A 20,701-nucleotide genomic window follows, 5' to 3' on the forward strand; every position below is an offset into this window, starting at 1 on the left:
CCCTGGTTACAAGCCCTTTTCTTTAACCACTGGACCACACAGCCTCCTTCCTTAGCAACACTGGTTGCTACAGCACATCGGCGTTGTTTCCTGCAGGTTTTAGGGAAGGCAGGAAGGGGTGTTATCTGGAAGGCCAGAGCAGCGAATGTTGTAGCTCAGCAAGATTTCACACTGCCAGCATCCCAGCTAGCACTAATTGGCCTCGCTAATATTATACAGTGTCTGTCATCTCAGCATTGAGAAACCAAGGGGAGGCTGCACTGTTTGGTCAATTGGAGTGAATAGCTACAAATGTGTTTTTAATCTATGTTTTCATTTTTACTTTTTATGAGTAGACAGCTCTGACCTACACAACATTTTGAGAGTGTGGTGACCCTTCTGAGATTTTACCATGGTGTGTTTGCAGTTTTCACCCTTTTTTCGCCAGTTATACTATGCATTTACTATACTTTACCCTGGTCTGCCATGTTTATTTACCCTTTCGGTCCTGAATTATTTTAATTAAGTTATATAATTCAAAAAGGAATTCCTTTGTTGAGTATTCATGGAAACAGGACGCGATTATTATTGTTTCTTTACATACCGGTATATTTCTACACTACCTCAGTTTCCTACGGCATGTGTTAACATACAGCACTAAGATAAGGCAGGACTGAGAGGGTTAATATGCTTTACCGTACCTCGCTATTCTTTGCAATGCTTACTTATGCATTACCATGCTTTCACTATGCTTTATTACACTTTGCAATGCTTTTACGATGGGAAACACCTTTTGCGGACTGTGGCGTCTCCCGAAAACTCTGCATGTCTCCACACGTTCCTGATCTCTGGAATGGTCTAGGGTAGCAGAGAGACACTGGTGTAGAATACACTGCCGCACAGCTAGGAGAACTCCTATGCTGTACACAGGTTTTTGCATGCATGGGGTGCTTGTAATAGCCCAGAGGGTGACAGTATGTAGGGTGCACATTTCAATGAAGCAGTATAACGAGGGAGGACTGTCTCGAGAATCTTCTCTTTTTTCTTTGAAGCACATGGCTTTTAGATGACCCCTATCCATTCTAATTTATGAAAAGGAGCCTGTGTTGCTGCATGAAATATTCAGAGTGCCTCCAGCTGTGTTTGGCCCTGATAAAGTAAAAAACAAAACAAAACAAAAAGTAAGATCAGATGACTTAAACATACTGCACTGAACTTTACTTCTTCACAAAAGCTTGATTCTTGCTGAATAACATCTCAAGCTAGGCAGACAGGCTCCATTAAATTATTTAAAGTGTTTTTTAACTTTTATCTTCGGTGCAGCTGATTCTGACATTAAGTGTTTAAGGCCTGGATCTTTTCTGGAAAGTCACTGTGCAGCAGTAATGAACTTGGCTCATGTGGATGCCTAGCTTCCCTCCTTGAGTTTGAAGCAGACAGAGACACACTTTTGTGTTTTAATGCCTTGAAACACCATTGAGTCGCTCTTGTCCCCTCACAGCTCCTTTGAACCACTGATTTGCTCCAAGTCTGGCCACAGGTTCTAATTAAAATGGTGCCTAATTAACCCTTTAAGGTACAAGGGACATGCATGTCCCACAAATTAAAAATGATTTTTGCAACAAGGTGCACGAAACGGGTTTAAAATGTCCTGACAGGTTGGATCTGGTCATCCAAATTTTCGTTTTTCACGTGATACTTGAGTCAATCTCATGTGTATTTTAAGAAGAAACCGCTTGAACAAGCGCTCAGTTCCTTGTGTATTATTTTAAGGGGTTAAAGGGATATAGCACCATAAAGTTGAAGTGACTATATATATGTGTGTGTGTGTATATATATAGAATTCAAAGTCTGGAGGAGGAGATGGTATCTAATCTCTGTACAGTTGCAACAAAGCGAGGATCCCTGTACAGTAAAGCATTGTAGCACAGGTACAGTTTACTGTCAACACTGCCTAACTGTCAAGTATCAGAACTCGGGAATGATCGATTTCTGAAATATAGTGAGCACTGCACAAAGAATAAAGGACATGTTGTGCTGCAAGACAAGTTCCTAGGTGCAGTAGAAATGTTTGTTTCCATTTATGCAAACAACATAATTAAACTATTCAAAATACACCTTTAGACCAGACTGCTGCTTGTGCACAGCATGGTGCAAAGTCAGACGTGGTTTACTGTACTGAAGCAGGCGAGTGGGTCGTTGATGAGCATCCTCATAAATAAACACAGCATTCCATGTACCTTCATGGAGTATTCTGTTTACAAAACGCATACGATGCATGGAAATGAAAGCATGTTAACCCTATGTAATGAAACCGCTGAATTCAGGGGAATCGATTTGCTTAAATCATGCTCCACACCTGCTTAGCAGCACGGTGCAATATGGAACAGTGCGATTCGCCCAGTTGCTCTGTCGGTCAATGTTATTTCCCTGTCCAGTAGGTCATCTCTGCTTCAAATGGAGTTACTTCAAAAGCCTTAACTGCAGATAAGCTGCTGCAAAGCACTGCAGCTCCACAGGCAGATAGCTCAGGCATATGGTTTACGCAGCATTATAATGGAACCAGATGTGGAGCGAAAATATCTGCTGGAATGATAAGCAGCTGCAGACTTGAACCAACCTCATACTTTAGGACTAAAAATGCAACCTGAAAAAGGAAAATGAGACAGCTGAAAACAACACTGAAACAATTCTGATGAGGCCTGGCCCACATCGGGTCCAAGTTTGATGGCTTTGTCTTGGACACCTGAGGATTACTCATCTATGACTTTCCTCGCTGAAAGGCTGATGCAATCAAAAAAGAATACAGCAGAACTCAAGACCTTCATTTGAAACACATTGATACTTTACCTCTTGTCTGGAAAGTTTTAATTGAATGTCGCCATAGAGCATGTGCTATGTTTGTGATCGAGCTCCCTCATTACTAGCGCCTAGTAGTGTGGGGGGATGGGATTCTCATCTTGGCAGCAAGACACCTTCCTCAGGGAAGGCCATGTTGCACCAGGGTGAAGCAGTATCGCTCCACTGTCATTATTCTGTTCATCTAGACCAGATCTCTCAGCTCCAGTGAGCGAAAACAGCCCAAGGCAATAACAGCACATCCTTCAGGTGTGACAGAACCAGCCACAAACACTCAGAACTAAATTCCGCTCTTCTGGGGTGAGGGGCAATTACTAATAAGAAGTGCTAAAAAAAAAGTTCTATGGTATTTTTATGCACCTCTTTCTGCTTGTTTGTTGGAATTTAATGATTTCTTGTCTGTAGTCATTAAAACTGCTGGATTTGGAACACAGGCATGTGTGGAATGCTACCATTTGATGGGATACAATAAAAACTCCTGGTCATAAAAACACAGCATTGAGAATACTCTTGTATTATGCAGAGTGACTATGCATAATTATACACCATCACTATTATTATTATTATTTATTTCTTGGCCGACGCCCTTATCCAGGGCGACTTACAATTGTTACAAGATATCACATTATTTTTACATACAATTACCCATTTATACAGTTGGGTTTTTACTGAAGCAATCTAGGTAAAGTACCTTGCTCAAGGGTACAGCAGCAGTGTCCCTTACCGGGAATTGAACCCACAACCCTCCGGTCAAGAGTCCAGAGCCCTAACCACTACTCCACACTATCTTTCCAACCAATCAGATCATTAAGTATTGTGACTATGGAAACATGGAATTGAACAGGAAGATGTATTCTGCTGTATCTTTCCAAGTGTTGTTCTAATCTGCCTCTAATCAAGCTGAGAGTGGATTTCTAGCGCACTCATTGCTATGTCAAGCTGGGCCAGTCATACAAAGAGTGCAGGGGAAACTTGATAAGAGGCAGCTACCAAACACTTATAAACATATTCTAAGTAATTGCAATTAAAAATATATATATATATATATTTTTTGCAGAGTCTGTTGTGGTTGAAACATTCGACATTCTTTATTGGCATGAGAGTGAAATCTACACATGAAACTCTCACCCCACATTTCAAATACGGGCTTTGTTCCTGTAATAGCTGCTGTAGAATCATAAAGATAGAAAGCATGCATTGCTTTCTAAAAACCAGCGGTCACTTGCTGACAGCTTCTCTTAATTCGAGTACTCATGCACAGTGGCACTGTTTGGAAACAAATTGCTGTTTGCCTTGATCGACAATCAATCCTTTTATAACATCTGTTAGGATCAATGCTTTCATCCCCAGGGGCCACACACGCTGTTCAGGTCTATCCTGGTAAAAGCATAGTCAAGTGCCTTACCATTAAATAGTGTTTGGGACATTCACGGGAGACAAAGGCTGACGAAAAATACTATCAGATCGTCCGCTATCGCTGCATCAATGCATGACCAGCTGCTGTACCGTCTGCAGGTAAACGCGGCCGTGTTCTGGGATTCACAGCAGCCTTTCTTACTCTGGGAAGGATGTGTATTTATCAAGTGTCTGAATGAATAAAATAAATAAATAGTATAACATACACAGAGCGCTCGATTCTCAACGCTATTTACTCCACAGTGTGATTCGTGCAAACAGGAAAAAAAAAAAAAAACTCAATTACAATAATTAATGCATAAAGAACCAATTTCAGACTACTCCCAAGTCCTGAAGTGAAATACCTCAGTTATTTATTACTTGTTTGGTAACTTTATTAGAGGCATTTTTACAAGCTGTAAAAATTGTGCTAATGACTACTTAGAGCACTAGCTTTAGGAATCTAGCCCAGAATGATTTGCTTCAGATAATAACTGTTCTAACTTGGCAAAGCATTAATATAACTGTTAGGAGGACAAAATATGTATTGCCATCACTTTTTATAATTTTCCTATGTAAAAGATGCACAATGTATTGTAGACGTGTATTTGACATTGAAAAAGCAGCAATAGGTTAGAGCCAGTCACAAGCAAACCAATATTGGATACATGGTTTATTAGGCCTGTTGACACCCATAAGGTATACATTAATTAACCACACCATACCATCCGCTGTGCAATAAAAACAACACATTTTAAAAGCATATCACTAAACACATTTTAAAAAGAAATAAATACAGTGTGGTGTAACAGAAATAAAAATGACAAGAAAAACACATAAAAATTGCACATGAAAGGTTTCAACATTCAAGCATTCATACCAGTCAACCTCCTCATGTTAATCCACAGGATATACTGCCCAAGTAAAATGTTTGTATGTATGTATGTATGTATGTATGTGTATGTGGACGGTTTCTGTTTGATCCGTCACTCGGTATGGACCATCCTTTAACTGCGTTCTCCGGAGATTGCTTATTTAATACCATGTGTATTTGTTTTACACGGGAGACAAGAGACATTTAAACAGAAACCTTGCAAGACCTTTTAACCTGTATTACACACTTCAAATGTGTTTCAAATGTCCATTTCAAAATGTATTTTTAGTTTTCAAATGTGAAAACATCCATAATGCAGGCAAAACTCTTTAAACCACCATATCACTAAATATCACTGAAATGAACAGTAAAAGAAACTGCATTTGAATTCTGCTACATTTTGAATAAGCATGGTGTGGAATGTGTTTGGGTTGATGTTGGCTTCATATCATTTCAATGTGATCCCGATGAGAAAACGTTCAATGCTTTTTCATATCAAGCAGGGTCCTATTTTTGAATTACATTCAAAAAAACAAAATAACTGCAACCAAATTAAAACTAGCAAATAACAACCTGCTCGCTTTCCACAGCAGCCTCTCGCTGATCAGAATCTGCACCACACTAACATGTCCAATCATCAGAAATGTGGAATAACAACATGAACAACACATACAGAGACAATGGGATATGTTTTACACACTCGTCACGTAGGATATTGAAGTGCATTTACTACAGCAGCAATCCGCATGACATTCATTCTAATAGCATGGTTCCAGTGACAGCACAGCTGGGACCAGCAGGTTTGGATTGGCGTGAGTCTATCGTACTGTTAAAATGGTTTCATTCCTCTTCGAATGGCTTTGCCCAAGCTTTAAAACAGGACACTTGAGGTCTGACTCAAACTAGCTTTTTGATGAAGGCAGTGTTTACTTGTAGGATGTGGAAATCAAAAAGCTCTAATGTGGCCGACGTTCACGTAATCATACGATTTCCTATTAGGATTTTAAAAACAATCCATTGTGTGCAGATTCAGGTTCAAAGATGCAGTCTGGGTTATCCTAATTCAGAATAATAAGACTGCTATGTTTTCCTTTTGATTAAGTTCAGCAAACGAATACAAATCGCCGGATCCAGCAATGGGTTTGCTCTTCCTTCCTTTCTACTTTGTTGTGTTTTTTTTTTGTTTTGTTTTTTTAAATTTCCACTGAGATTTGGAAACTTGACATCATCTGCGCCGTGTTTATGCCTGACCCTTTGCTTCTGTCCTAATTTAAAATAAACAAAATCACAACATCCTTACTTGTCAATGGAACATGGAAACTGGCCTGGACTGCGTGCAGCAGCTCTACCGTTAGACCTACTTGGCACAGATTCTTTCTCGCTTGAAAACCGACAACTCTCGCTTAGCTTTGAAAGTGTACTCTATAACTAATTATACAACATATACGTTCATACAGGCTTTATTATATCCACATGGCTTGTGTTTAAGCAGGGGTTAGAGAACCTTGGTAAGACTTTGTGTCAACCAGTTCCATAATTATACAACTGACCTTGCTGCTGCTGGAGATCAATTGAGTCATTAAAGATCTGGTAGTCTTGAAACTGAGTGGACTGTAAGACGAAAGGTTGCCGACCACTGTGTTAATGTAAAATACTGAACACATGAGTGGCGTCTACGCTGACCTTAACTGAGGAGGTGGAATTGCAACAACACATAATTAAAACAAAAACAAACAAACAAACAGAGTCCTTATGTCAATGGTATCACAGCTTAGTGGTACATTAAAATATCCAGAGTGTTATAACCTGAAAACTGAAAGATGCAACAAAGAAGGGAGGGATCCACTTTGGTGCGGGTCATTTCTGAACCAGCCCTTAAGATTAAGAGTTATAGCTCAAAAAAGAACAGTTAAGGAACGTGATTCATGTTAGGATCTTTAAAACCTGGATTAGTGTTCAATAAAGAAATACTTCATGGTGCTGGAAAAAAAACATGTCTAAAATAATACAAATATTAAAAACCTAAGATTTTACACACTAGTCTCACAGACTCCTGATTAACACTAATCATGGTCTTCCTAAAGTAAGAAGCCCATGATTAGTGCTGACGGGGGTCTGTGAAAATACACTGGATTACTTTGCCAACTTACATTGACTATTTTCTCTTTATGAAAACGATCATAATGAAACACACTGTATATGGTACTGCACTGTGCACTGTATCTAAACCAGGCATAACGCCTGCAGTTTGTGAATGGTGTGTGTAGGAGTACTGGAGGTAAGCAAGGGCCAGTGGAGCACAATGGGAATGGGATACGCAGCAGGGTACGGATTCTTGCTCCGTGGTTTCGGGGTTAACTTCTGTGCTCCTGGAGGTCTCTGGTGACGTCCTCTCCGTCTCTCTCCGAGTGAGACAGACCGAGTCCACTGGTCACAGGGTGGACCCACGAGGTCGTCTGTGTCACATGGCTGGAGCAAAAAAGACAGAGAAAAAGAGACAGACATTATGAGTTCCTGCAGCCAGTTGCAGATGTAACAGGCAGTGTTGTGCGAGGCACTGCTGTTATGGATTCTGTCCCACTGTCAGTGCATTGTGGTTAAGACGCCCGCTTGCGGTGTGCGGAGTCACTGGTTTGCCATTGTCCTGTGACACACACAACACCTTATGTTTCACTTCCCTTAGTTACCCCTTTAAGTGTTTCTTGAGTGTAATACTTAAACTTAATACTTAAGGTATTTTATGACGCTGGCTGTTAAAAACAGTGCCAAAATGTGCCCAGTACTGATCAGCACTAACTGTTTCTGTGCAAGAAAAAACTCACACGCAATGAAAAAAAAAAAAAGTGTTCTAAAAATAAAGGCTATAACAAGGGCAGCAGTGTGGAGCAGTGGTTAGGGCTCTGGACTCCTGACCAGAGGGTCGTGGGTTCAATATCCCACTAAATATATATGTATGTAAAGTGGTAAAGCTGCTGAAATGCACTCACCTTACACTGTCCAGCAAAAACAGCATAGAATTTGTTCAGTGCTATCCCAGAGTACTCTACAGAAATCATGCATTCTGCTGTACATTCTACAGAAATCATGCATTCTACTGTACATTCTACAGAAATCATGCATGTACATTTATCATCTAAATACTTGAGAACTAACACATAATTACATAATACAATTAAAAAAAAATCCCCCATTTGGCAGCAATGCGTGTTTTGAAATATTCAGATATTTCAAAGCTAATGCTATTGATGAAGTTGTTTCTTCTTCCTGGTAGCTAATCGCTTAAAGTTAAAAATGAAAACTTACAAAGACAATGGAAACAAGTAAAGTGGGCATCCCTGCTTACTCTCCTCCAGCTGTGAATGAAACCCGGGCTGTACTTACTTAATATAGTACTTGATCCCGTCTGCTGTGTACGCTTCCTCCCAGCCGTACGGCAGACCTGAAAGAGAAACCCACACCTGCCTTAAAAAACAGCTGCCACACACTGGAATAACAAACAAAGGAAAAGCTAAACTCCATCCAATACACGTCGATAGCTTGCAAAACCTAATTTGACCACATACATACACAGACTGAATGTCCACAAACTCCAGAAAAAAAGATCACCCAGTTTAGGAACAAGTTTAGGAACAAACGGCTTGACTCATGTTCGGTAGGCTTATGCAGGACACAATGTCTACATTAAGGTTAGCGATTAAAAGGACGTCTACAAAATGAGTAGCAAACAAATAAAAGCGGGTTTGCAAAGGATTAGCGCTTATTTAACCCCAGTCCATGTCTGGTGTCGTGCTGCAAAGGGGCTCGAGTGCTGTAGAGGAGGTCATTGTCATCCAGCTCTGGCGATGAGCCTGTGGAGCTCAGCTCTTAATGGCAGTGCTTGTCTGTACGCAAGAGAACAGCAGAGTGGGATGAAGTACAGATTTGAATGTGTAATGCGGGCTGGAACCAGATCAAAAATTGAAGCTTGATACACTGGTATTCAAGGGCAGCGACGCTGCTGTGAAATCTGGTCAGGCGGTTTGGCAGACTGCTGAAAGTGCTTCCTTCGAAGCTGCTGGAAAAAAATCAAGAACTTACAGAAAAGAGGCGCAGCTACGAAAAAACCTAGTCCAGCACGGTAGCTGTGCTCCGGACCGTCGACACCATTATGAAACCTCATGCTGTAGCTGACAATTACAGAGGCGCAATACTGAGTTTGAGAATCGTGTCCACAATTTTAAAACACTCAACCACAATCTCTGCGGAAAAACAATAAGAGCATCAAGCAGATCGGACCTAGTCCATGGCTCCTAAAGTCCATACTGAGATGGGAAAAGGAGAATTGGGTTGTAAAAACACCCAGCGAGATTTCAAGCTGTGCCGATTATAAATGGATTTATGTGTAGAATGAATGACCATTGAACTGCTTTTTTCAGATGTTGTAAAGGACATGCTGTAATTGTTATAATACTGTATGTGGATGCATGATTTGAACCCTTGTGCTATTTGTCTGCTGTCGTCTTGGTCCATCTCAATTGGACATCCCAGATAAACTAAGAAGATGAAGAAGATGATTATGAACACTGGTTGCATTTAATTACTGTTGAATGGTATTTAGCCTAGCAATTAGATGTAGGCGGTAGGTTTTCATTAACACCACTAGTAGCAACACTTATGATTTCACCTACAAGATGAATAGTACAGATAAGACATCCACACAGTTTTTTTTTTCAGTTTTCTCTAGCAGGAAGTTTGCCGTAGTTTTTAAGTTATGCGCTATGGATGTTTAATTCACCTTGACGCTCAGGGAGTTACCAGGGTTGATTTTGTCGCTGATTTCAAATCAGTACGTCTCCCCATATAAAATACAATCCTCTGAAAAACTGCACAAGCAGGTGCTCAGCCCTCACTGCCTAAGTATTAGCAATGCAGCCTGTCAGGGTTGGAGAATCAGTGCAAATGAGATCGTTATTGAAGGGGTCGTCCTGGTGCCACACATGCAAGGACCTGGTGCCACACATGCAAGGACCTGGTGCCACACATGCAAGAACATAAGAACATGAAAAAGAAACAAGGACCAGGGGTCACAAATGGAGATTAGATAAAGGGGCATTCAGAACAGAAAATAGGAGGCACTTTTTTACACAGAGAATTGAGGGGGTCTGGAACCAACTCCCCAGTAATAATGTTGAAGCTGACACCCTGGGATCCTTCAAGAAGCTGCTTGATGAGATTCTGGGATCAATAAGCTACTAACAACCAAACGAGCAAGATGGGCTGAATGGCCTCCTCTCGTTTGTAAACTTTCTTATGTTCTTATGTTCTTATGACCTGGGGCAGAGATTAAAACAAATCCCCTGCTGCCTTCAGTCTGCAGGAAACGGAGGGGGTCAACACGAGACCCATATTGATAAAACTCATAGAACTTGCATTGAAATGTAACCTTTCTTTCATTCTTAGGCAAGCGCTTCTAAATTCTTACATAACTGCTTCTAAATTGATGGGAACCATTTTATATTTCAGAGCCGTGTGTGACACAATTGCATAACAGAAATCCGTCTGAACTAATTTTCCGCGTTCTCCTTCTCGCAGTTCACCAGAACAAAAAAAAAAAAAAAACTAATAAGCTGAGCATTTTATTTCCAGATGCCTGGAACTTTGCACACCAAAACAAGCTGCCTGGAGGACGTATCAGCGCTGACCTTAGGCAGCATTAAACTGCGTGAATCCGATGATTGACGCATTTCAGGTGGTCTTCATCCTTTCAGAATGGAGCAGTTGCTGAGCAGTGGCAGGCATGGAACGGACAGCCCTCCTGCAGCTCAGCAAAACTCTGCCCATGAGTATTAGCCCTAATGACAACTGACTAAGGAATCTCTTTGATGAGTATGAGGCTGGGCTGCTCTCTGCACAAGTCATGCTAGGACTGAGTCACACACTTCTTCATAATACAACAGCGATAAGAACACACACTCCCATTACTCCGAGATCCAAGGCCTCTTGCGGGGCTGAATTATTAACAGAACATACGACATGCACACCAGTGACTTCTTCAATGTATTGCAGTATGTCTCATAGGTTTTGTGCTGAGATTTGCCTTTCTAGGTAAAAAGGGCTTGTAGAAGGGGGATTTATCTGCAACTGCTGAAACTGGGCTATACACACAAAGTGGTACGCCAACAAGGTCTTGTTTCTGAAGAGCGCACAGAAGGTCTAACTATATCATTTGTTTCCGTTCAGATTGCTGGAGTCTGGGTAGATGCACCTTCAGAAATGTCTTCCCAGCTTACTGAAAGTGGCTTACCCACTGTTTTCACTTCTTGAGCCCTGCATATTACTGAATGCTTCACTGAATGCATTTACATGGAAAGCAGAGGGGCATGATAAAGAAAACAGAATTACAACAGCCAAGAAAACTCAGGGATAAATGATAAACTTGTACAGGGGATCAATGTCATACTATACAGTGTGTAGAAAAAAGGTCTCCCGGAAAAATTAATGAGATAAAAAACAATATATAAAAAGATTTTTTTGTTTAAATGTTCCAGAGATGTAAGCTGTGCCCGATCACATGTTTCAGTCACCCACTTTTTATTACTTACCCTTTTACACGTACAATACAGTTCAATTAGGCCTTTGTTTCAGCAGCACAACTCTTCAATTGAATTGCTGGAAATTATTCAAGTAAGCCGCTTAAGGGAAACAAGGAGAAGAAAGCATGTTCTAAACCTAAAAACCTACCTATAGCTTGTCACTAAATCATTTCTTTCACAATCATGGTAGACTCTTGTCTATTCCACGGCACCCATTCGCTACATTCTTCCATAGTTCCACAATCCTTTCTGTACACGCCTCGTCTCCTACAGATGTTTCAGATTGCATTTCGCTATAACCTGATAAACTCTAGATTTTCTACAAATAGTTTTTAACCTTTCGGGCGCTGTGTGGTTACTATGATGTGATTATATGCGTGCACTGGTTGTCTTTCTGGGGTGCTGGTATTGGAGTCCGCTTGCAGAGCTGTGAGGTGCAGTTGGGCACACTGCATTCTGTAATTGCTCCTGTTCAAATTACTTTAATAAACTGAAGTCAAGCTTTCAAAATAACGAACTAAATCTGGTATATGGGTTTTTGGTCAACATGATGGAAACCTTATTGTTTTTGGTTATATAAATCCAATAATAAAATTAAAAAGGTAGATGGCTGGAAAGGACAAAGACTTTGTGATCGCATTGTTGCAGGTTACTGAAAGGCACACCATGGTAATCATAAAACTGGGTCACGGAGAACGGAAAAAAACAAGCTTATACAACAACAATTAACAGAAGAGCTAGACTTCAATCTAGCAAGATGCTAGCTGCTTCAGAAAAACATCTTTTTTTTTTTAAAACTCCTGTTACATCCAGTATTGTAGACTTATATAAGCAATGCTTTTAACAAATTAATTAAAAAAATGTACCTGTAGCATAACCCTGATAATGATTTTTTATTACCCGGAATTACGATATCCCCCTTTTTAAAACATTGAATTAAATAATAATAATAATAATAATAATAATAATAATAATAATCTTAGCTCTATCAATAGTGTAAGGCTGTGTACGTGGTGCCTTCCCTGCTCTATAACAGTGCTTCTTCCAAGAATACGTGATTTAAAACTAGAACAGTTTGGTATTCAATAGAAATTTCTATCTGAATCCTGAAGCCGTGGTTAAAGTCCATCTCATCTCGCTCCAGAACCAAAATGGGCCTGCTGTAGGTCCAATCTGCTGTCTACAATCCAGTCTGGAAATGTACAAGTCTGATTTCAAGTCAAAACCCAGTAGCAACAGGAACATACACCTTTCTTATACACCTGTCTTACGTAGGGGTGTCATGCATTATTTTTGTTGAAATACATAAATAAAATCCTTTTTTTGAGTATACATGAGAAGAGGACAAACATTTGTTTTCTTTTTACATATATTTCTACACGAGCTCAGACGGTAAACGATTTGGGCAACCAAATATCTTGTAACTGTGTAGTAATGGGACGTTCTAATGAAAACCGTGACATTTCTCATTTTCATGTGGTTTTCTAGTTTGTATCTTCCCCATAACCAATTACCACAGGTCCTCATCTCAGACTGCAATAATCAAAAGTTTAGCCACAGAAGGTGCACAAGGAATTGAGCAGCTGTTCAATCGGTTTCTTCATAAGATACATTAGAAAGTGACTCAAGCATCACAACAAAACTGAAAATGTGGATGATCCAATCCAACCCGTCAGTACATTTTAAACCCTGTTTCGTGCCTCTCTTTGAAAAAATAAGATATGTCCCTTGTACCTAAAACTTTATAAAAAATCATATTATTAAAATAATTCCTGAAGGAAATGTAAATGCTTTCTTTAAAAGGGGAAGTCTACAGCTGATTAACCAGTATAACTCTACTCAGGATACATTACATACTCAAAGTCACGGTTTTCCATTCATGACAACATGCATTACTCTTTTCACTGTGCAGTACTGGGATAGATGGTCCCAGATGTAAAAAGGGTTAATGGATGCACTTCAAATTAGGACTGACAAAAAAAAAAAAAAATCCCCATTGTTTTTACTCTCAGTCACATTGCAGCTCCAGCACTGCACCCTGCACCCTGCAGACTCTGTAGGGTTCTAGCAGGGTACAGCACATGCCTGCATAATAACTCAGCTGCCATGTCAAACAATGTCACTGCACTAAAACGTGCCTCCCCTGTACTCTCTCAATTTTAAACTGCTCTCGATGGCTAAGGGCAGCAGTGTGGAGTAGTGGTTAGGGCTCTGGACTCTTGACCGGAGGGTTGTGGGTTCAATCCCCAGTGGGGGACACTGCTGTTGTACCCTTGAGCAAGGTACTTTACCTAGATTGCTCCAGTAAAAACCCAACTGTATAAATGGGTAATTATATGTAAAAATAATGTGATATCTGTATAATGTGAAATAATGTATAATGTGATATCTTGTAACAATTGTAAGTCGCCCTGGTTAAGGGCGTCTGCTAAGAAATAAATAATAATAATAATAATAAGTGTACAGTAGGTAACAATACCCATGAGTAGATTCTGAATTTGCTGAGAATTTTTCTTCAGTCTGCTGCAGCAAAGAGCAAACACTTCCAAACATTGCTCCTGTGGGTGGATATCTGCAACTTTTTTTCAGCCCGTTCCTTTCTTAAACATCAGTAGTGATTTGCACAGTCTTAGAAGCACCTACCAACTGAGAATCTACTACCAGTCTATCAAAGTCTGCAGCTTTTTATCATGCATCACATATGATGCAGCTAATTTCTACAAGTGTGTGGAAACAGTGCAGGTGCTTCAAGTTATTGTATACAACTTACAGGAAATGCTGAAAACAGACAGACTTGTCTGCAGATCCCGGTTTACCTTCTTTGAGAGCACACACTTCTGATGAGGAGTAATATCAAGTCAGCGAAGACAAGCAACCACAGTTTATTTATTTATTTTATTTTGCAGGTACTGTATGCCTAAATGTCAATATGCATTTAAATGCACATAATCAAATCACCTTTGTTTATTTTGTATCACACTACAAGTAAACAAACAAACTGGGCGGGGGGGGGGGGGGGGGGGGGGGGTCCCATTACATTGAGCATTCTGTAGGACCCATTTATTTTAAACTCAGTGGTGGGAAAAGAAGCTAATTATAAATTAGCGCCTAAAAGTGTTGCAATATTAGATCTGCAGGATCAAGCAAAAATAAGCTGTTATGTGTAACATTACCAGGCTTTGATTTTTCACAAGAATAGACTTTCATGCAGCTTAAAGTCACCTGTCTAGAAGGAGCATGCGTCTGTCCACTAAGCACTGTCACCGGCAGTGTCCTGATGATTTCTCGCTACTTGAGAAAGGGGGAGGAGCGGGGAGGGTGAGGTGGAGGGGTGCAATGTCTGGGGGAAAAGCATGTTGGCTCATGACCCCCAGAGGCCTGGGTTCGAATCTATAATTGAGTTTCGAATTAGCCTTCGGTGGAGGTTGCCTGAGAGAAAGTTCAGGGCAGTCTTTCGACAGCCTGCCCTGGCGCCTGCTATTCTTCATAATAATAGGATCCTGCACTTTATTACACATTTTAAAAATGAATCTTAGAATATTAAATTGTTAGGAGGTATAAGTGAAACCAGGTATGATTCGAATGAGCATACGGTGAGCAAAAAAAAGAAAGAAATAGATACGTGGCTTTCGATATATTTTATAAAAACATATGTTCTTCCTGAGCTTCGGGGCGCGGAGTTGCGAGATGAATTCCTGCCTGTTCCAACACAAGTAATGCAATGCAACGCAGCAGCATCTGCAGTCCCAGTGGTAACTACTGACCTTCATGAGCCGAAATAACCCTTTGCTAGTGCTGCACAGGAACATGCTTATCGTGTCCGATCACAAACAAATAATACAACAATAATAACGACCTGCAACGCAGCTTGAACAGCAGCAACAGGAGAAGGCGTTTTCAAACATGCTTCTTTTTCATGGGACTTTATTCCAATTTTCTTATCGGCAGCAGATCTGAATGCAAGACTGTCCTTTACATTAATGCCACCATTATTTTGCTCCAGAGGATGGATTTATTGACCCCTCATTAACATCGCTGTGGGCTGATTTGTTCACCTATACTCTGCAGTGATAAGCCACAGCTTTTTACAGTACCTGGATTTGAGGGTAATCCTGGGATAAACAGAGGATACTGAATGATCGTACGTGGTATACGCGGTTTTTGTTTGCCTTAAGAGGATGTCCCAGCTTATGGAAGGACATCCTCCTAAGGCGAATAAAAACCATATACCATGAGAGATCATTCAATATGCTGTTTATGCCACAAGCATATTATATTAGATCAATACATTCAGGGATTATTTGATCTGGCAGATCTTTACTGTCATTTTCAACAGACTGTGCTTCGACACAGATTCATTTCCAACCCTGTTTATGGCCTCTTCACAAACCATCTTTTTAGGTAGATCCTTGAGCTCAGTCTGTCAATTTCAGCAGCACCCCATTGGATTGGAATGGAAGCAAAGACACATTCGAAACTAGTAAAGCATATTATTGCACTTGAGTGGAATAACAAAAATGTATCCCACGCTTGGTTGGTCCATTCCAGGCTGACAAAGCTCTATAAATCCAGCAGCGGTATATTGCAGCAGGGTCTGTATACAGGTCTGCAGTAAAGAGCTGTCCCTTTGTGGTACATTACTGTGTTCAGTCACTTCAAACCCCATTCTGATTTACTAGCGTTCAGTAGTAATACCTGACAAATAAAATAACACCTTAATAAACACACCACTACTACTACAACTAAGGAACACAACAACAACTACAGCTACTACTACTTAGTAATGCATATTAATAACAATATCAAAAACCAAAGCAGTTTCTGTACAGAATTTATTGAACAGTTTCCACTACTGTCATACAGCTTGAGCATTCACAATGCAAGAAAAAAACAGTTATCATTCTTTCAAACTTTGACATCCCTACATGAAACACAAGCTAACAGTGTTAATACAAAAAACTACACCCCCCCCAAGGTTACCATAGAGACAGTTTGGGACAGTTCAACTCACATTGCAATGCATTCTGGTACGTGTTACCTGTCTCAGGATCCTTTCACCTGTTTTGTTTTCTTTACCAGAATGCACTGGGGTGCAAGTTAAAAAGCCTGAACTGTCCCAAACTGCCCCAGTTAACATGGAAACATTGAAACATCATGAAACTTGCAAAGTGTGCAACTGGTTGCAGAGGCTTTGCTACTCAATGCGGTCGTTTTCAACTTATTCTTTGCTCCTGATCAAATAAAGCAAGGGTGGGATATCCAAGAACCAAGCAAATCCCACAGGTGTCAATCCTATCTGATGCATTCCTATTGTTGAATTTCAGTATCTCCACCCCACTCAATCATGCCGTGAAACGAAGTGGCGAAACCTGTTGTATAATTACAGGTTAATTACAGGTTCCAGAGAAACCCAGCCAAATAAGTATTCTAAAAAGTGAGTGATTTATTACAGTGTTTTGTGAGACAAATGATGGAGAGCACCAAGCCTAACCCTAACTATGTGCTGTCAAAACCTTGATTTATATTTAAATGACATGCATTTCAGACACTTTCTGCAGTAAATGCAGAACCACTAAAGTCCTTCATTTTTCTGAAGCAGTCAAATAAAACCCACAAGTGATTCATGTTCTGGACGATAACAAACCCCAAATCTATTGCCTGTTTTCAGTAATTGCAGTCGGAAAAGAGTAGATAATTGCCTAGCCCTGGTATGAAAAAGTGGTCCGCCCCCCCCCTCCCCCAATGTCATTATTCAACATCATCTGTTACTAAAATGAAAACAATATAAAGGATTCAAGTTTAAAATCAAGGTTTAACAGTGTTAATTATAACAAGGCATGCAGCCTTTTTACATCTGTAATTGTCAATCCCTTTCTACAGGGTCTTATTTTTCAAATCCATTTCATGGAACGTTTAAACTACAATAGCTGGTCAATCAAGTTTGAAAACTAAATACCACATTGGAACCCATGAAGTTCCAAATTCATTTTTCTTTGAACTAAATCAGAACACAGCCTGTTTTTATGTCATTTGGTACATTACATTTAGACTTAACGTTTGCTGTAAACAAAATTAGACTAAGCTAACATAACAGTCAAAGGGAAAATTAAAATAGGGAGATGCTAGTTAAAAAAAATGCTCCAACAAATGAGGACAATGGCACTTCATGGGTTAATGATGTTCTGTGCTGTACTATTCAGCACTACTCGAGGAATAAGGATACATTATAATGAAGAAGCACTGTGTAAGTATTTTGTCGTCAAAATAAATTAAAAAACTGTATAATAACAAAGAAAGAGAATACGAAATGTAAGCATCCAGGCAGATAAAGCTGGTTGGGCTGTGTGTGTAACTCAGAGAGCACAGCCTTTAGGGTTAACAGGAGAAGATAATGAACGATCCCCAGACTTTGTTGTTAAAAAGAACAGTGTTTTATGGAAGACCCACAGATTGCATTCTTTATTGTTCTGGCTCTGCTCATAGACTGCTGAGCAGCCATTAACACGAGACCACGTTCCTTCCTCTGATGTGCCCTTCCTTCTGTCTGCATGTGTTTCACTGTATCCAGGCAACACCATCAGTGCAGACACAGTACCACTCAATAACCCTCTCATTTTCACAATGAAACGCTACTAGGAGCTCTTCCTTTTGGCCTGCTTTTAAAACAGCACGTCCCAGAAATTACTGGGGGGGGGGGGGGGGTTTAACAAGTGTTTAACAACTGTTTCTACTTGCTATAAACCTACAGCAGCTTGGACAAAAAAAACCAGAAACACCTGCTATGTGTAGCACACACTGTTGTGTAAGCGGGCTGTCTCTCGCATGAACGATTCTTCACTGATAACACAATACAGAACATATAACACAATGAAGCCATTCCACTAGATACAGGCTTGTGTCAGGGCTTATCTGTACCTCTCAACGTGAAACCCGTCTCAGAAAGACGTTACGGAAGGCAGTGGTTTGTTAGGGCCGTGTGGAAATGGATCAGATTTCATTTATTTATTTTTAAAACCAGAAAATAAAGATTTAGCTCTTTTAAAACAGAACAGGTAAAATGCATTAATAAATAAATAAATAAAAATAAATAAAATATGGCTATGTTTAAGTAATTTACAACATCGTACCTTTAAGTTCTTTCTAACCCCTTTTTCGTGCTCTTTCTCTTCCTTCTCCTCTCACAGAAACGTTTGACTATTACAACTACTACTAATAATGATGATAATGATTAAAAAACCTTTGATTAACCTTAGCAGAGCACGGGATGGACAGCAATGGCAACACAATGGATTTGCAACAATCACTGTACAGTGGTGCTGATTCAGTCCTTATCCAATAGTATATTGTAATGGTTTGTATAGTTTCATTTATTCATTCTTGTTAAACCTCTGGATAATTGCCTTTAGTTGTGTCGGATAAGATAATGTTGTCAAGATCTAGGATCTGTTAAATGAACTTGTCTTTCTTCCTGTACAATAATGCACATAAATAAAATAAATAAAATGCTTGGCGCTTTGCGGCAATTTTTATTGTGAAAGGCGCTATATTAAAAATAAAGATTATTACTGTTATTATTATTATAGAAATAAATAAATAGATAAATAAAAATAAGCTCAGTAAAAGTCTTAGTAAACGTATTGCTTGCTTTACTAAAATGAAGCATTTAATCAGAAGTGCTAGTGCTGGACCGAGTCAAGAATTTATTTACTTTCTTTTAGTATTGCTTTGAGAGAGAAGGCTCCCCGATTTGAATGAACCTTCAAGGGAAGATTGTAACCACAGTTACAGCATAAACAGGACTTAACAACAGTACCCAGCAGTCAAGAGTTACAACGGGAATAAAAACTTAACAGGATCCAATTATTTGTGTTCAATAATAATACTTGTTATTATTATTATTATTATTATTATTATTATTATTATTATTATTATTATTATTATTATTATTATTAAATAACAAACAATAATAATAATAATAATAATAATAATAATAATAATAATAATAATAATAATAATAATAGCCTTATATGTACAGTTGGATGCACATTGTTCCTGTTCAAATAGTGTATTTATTGTGCATGCAGTATGAACCGTAAAAATCACTTACAATCTACTTCAAGAATGGATCTAACAGATCTGCTAAGATCTTTGGCTTCTTGTGCGAGTGCTGTGGTGGTTCGTGGTCCCTTTCTTCCAATCCTGCTCGCGATCGCTTGAGAAGAGGAAGTCATGCCAAGCTTCCAATCACTCGGAGAACTGAAAAATAATAATCATTTAAAAATCATTGCCTCATTTTTTATTTCGCTTTTAAAGCAAGTGTGTCTGGATATAGCAGAATATTACATAATGTATAGATTGATATTGTGCTTTTGACAGTGTATGTCATTTTATGATGGGAAACAGCATTAGCACAAGAATTCAAATCACTGCACTGCAGTATTATCAAAAAATTGGAGTCCTGCAAGGGGTGTACCATGATAAATGTGCAGTTTTTTGTGGATTTTCCTGTAGTTATACTATGCATTTACCATAGTTTACCATGCTTTCTAATACGCATTTACCATACCGTTCTGAGTTATACAATGCTAACCTATGCTATGCTTGTACTGTGCTTTATTACACTTTGCTATGCTTTTCCTGTGGTAATCTGTTATAAGAGATGACCCTTCCACTCCAAGTGTTTCGTTCTAACTGTGTTGTAAATTGTTTAATTGAACCAATTCAAGCTCTAGCGTGGCTCTGAAAGCAGTTTAATAAACTGCAGTGAAACTGCCTTGTGTCCATCAGTGCTGCTGTATTGTGTAAAATGTTCAGTGCAGGGCAGAATTGACTCACAGCCTCCCTATACCTTAATAAACTATTTTAAGAAAGACGCAAGAAAGGGAGCCTGCAGTGACAATCGACTTGTATTTCAAATTCAAAACTGCCAATCTTATTGCTGTGTTCCCATCCACCTACACAAAAAAGTACTTTTATTTATTTTTTTTATTTCCCTGGAGGGCAAAGCAATATATCAGCACAC

General features: G+C 39.4%; 1 protein-coding gene across 3 annotated transcripts in view; it reads right to left on the reverse strand.

Moving 5' to 3' along the window:
* Nucleotides 1–4,891: 4,891 nt before the first annotated feature.
* LOC117424183 (syntaxin-binding protein 4-like) overlaps nucleotides 4,892–20,701 on the reverse strand; it is a 47,290-nt gene continuing 31,480 nt past the window's right edge. For all 3 annotated transcript variants that reach the window (XM_058992310.1, XM_058992308.1, XM_058992309.1), the window contains 3 exons: nucleotides 19,787–19,935; nucleotides 8,489–8,546; nucleotides 4,892–7,576 (listed from right to left, as the gene is read on the reverse strand). In XM_058992310.1, coding sequence (XP_058848293.1) covers nucleotides 7,462–7,576; nucleotides 8,489–8,546; nucleotides 19,787–19,935 — 322 coding nt within the window. In that variant the 3' untranslated portion in view covers nucleotides 4,892–7,461. The remainder of the gene's footprint in view (nucleotides 7,577–8,488; nucleotides 8,547–19,786; nucleotides 19,936–20,701) is intronic.

Source organism: Acipenser ruthenus, chromosome 19, assembly GCF_902713425.1.
Source record: "Acipenser ruthenus chromosome 19, fAciRut3.2 maternal haplotype, whole genome shotgun sequence".
Classification (NCBI taxonomy): Eukaryota; Metazoa; Chordata; class Actinopteri; order Acipenseriformes; family Acipenseridae; genus Acipenser; species Acipenser ruthenus.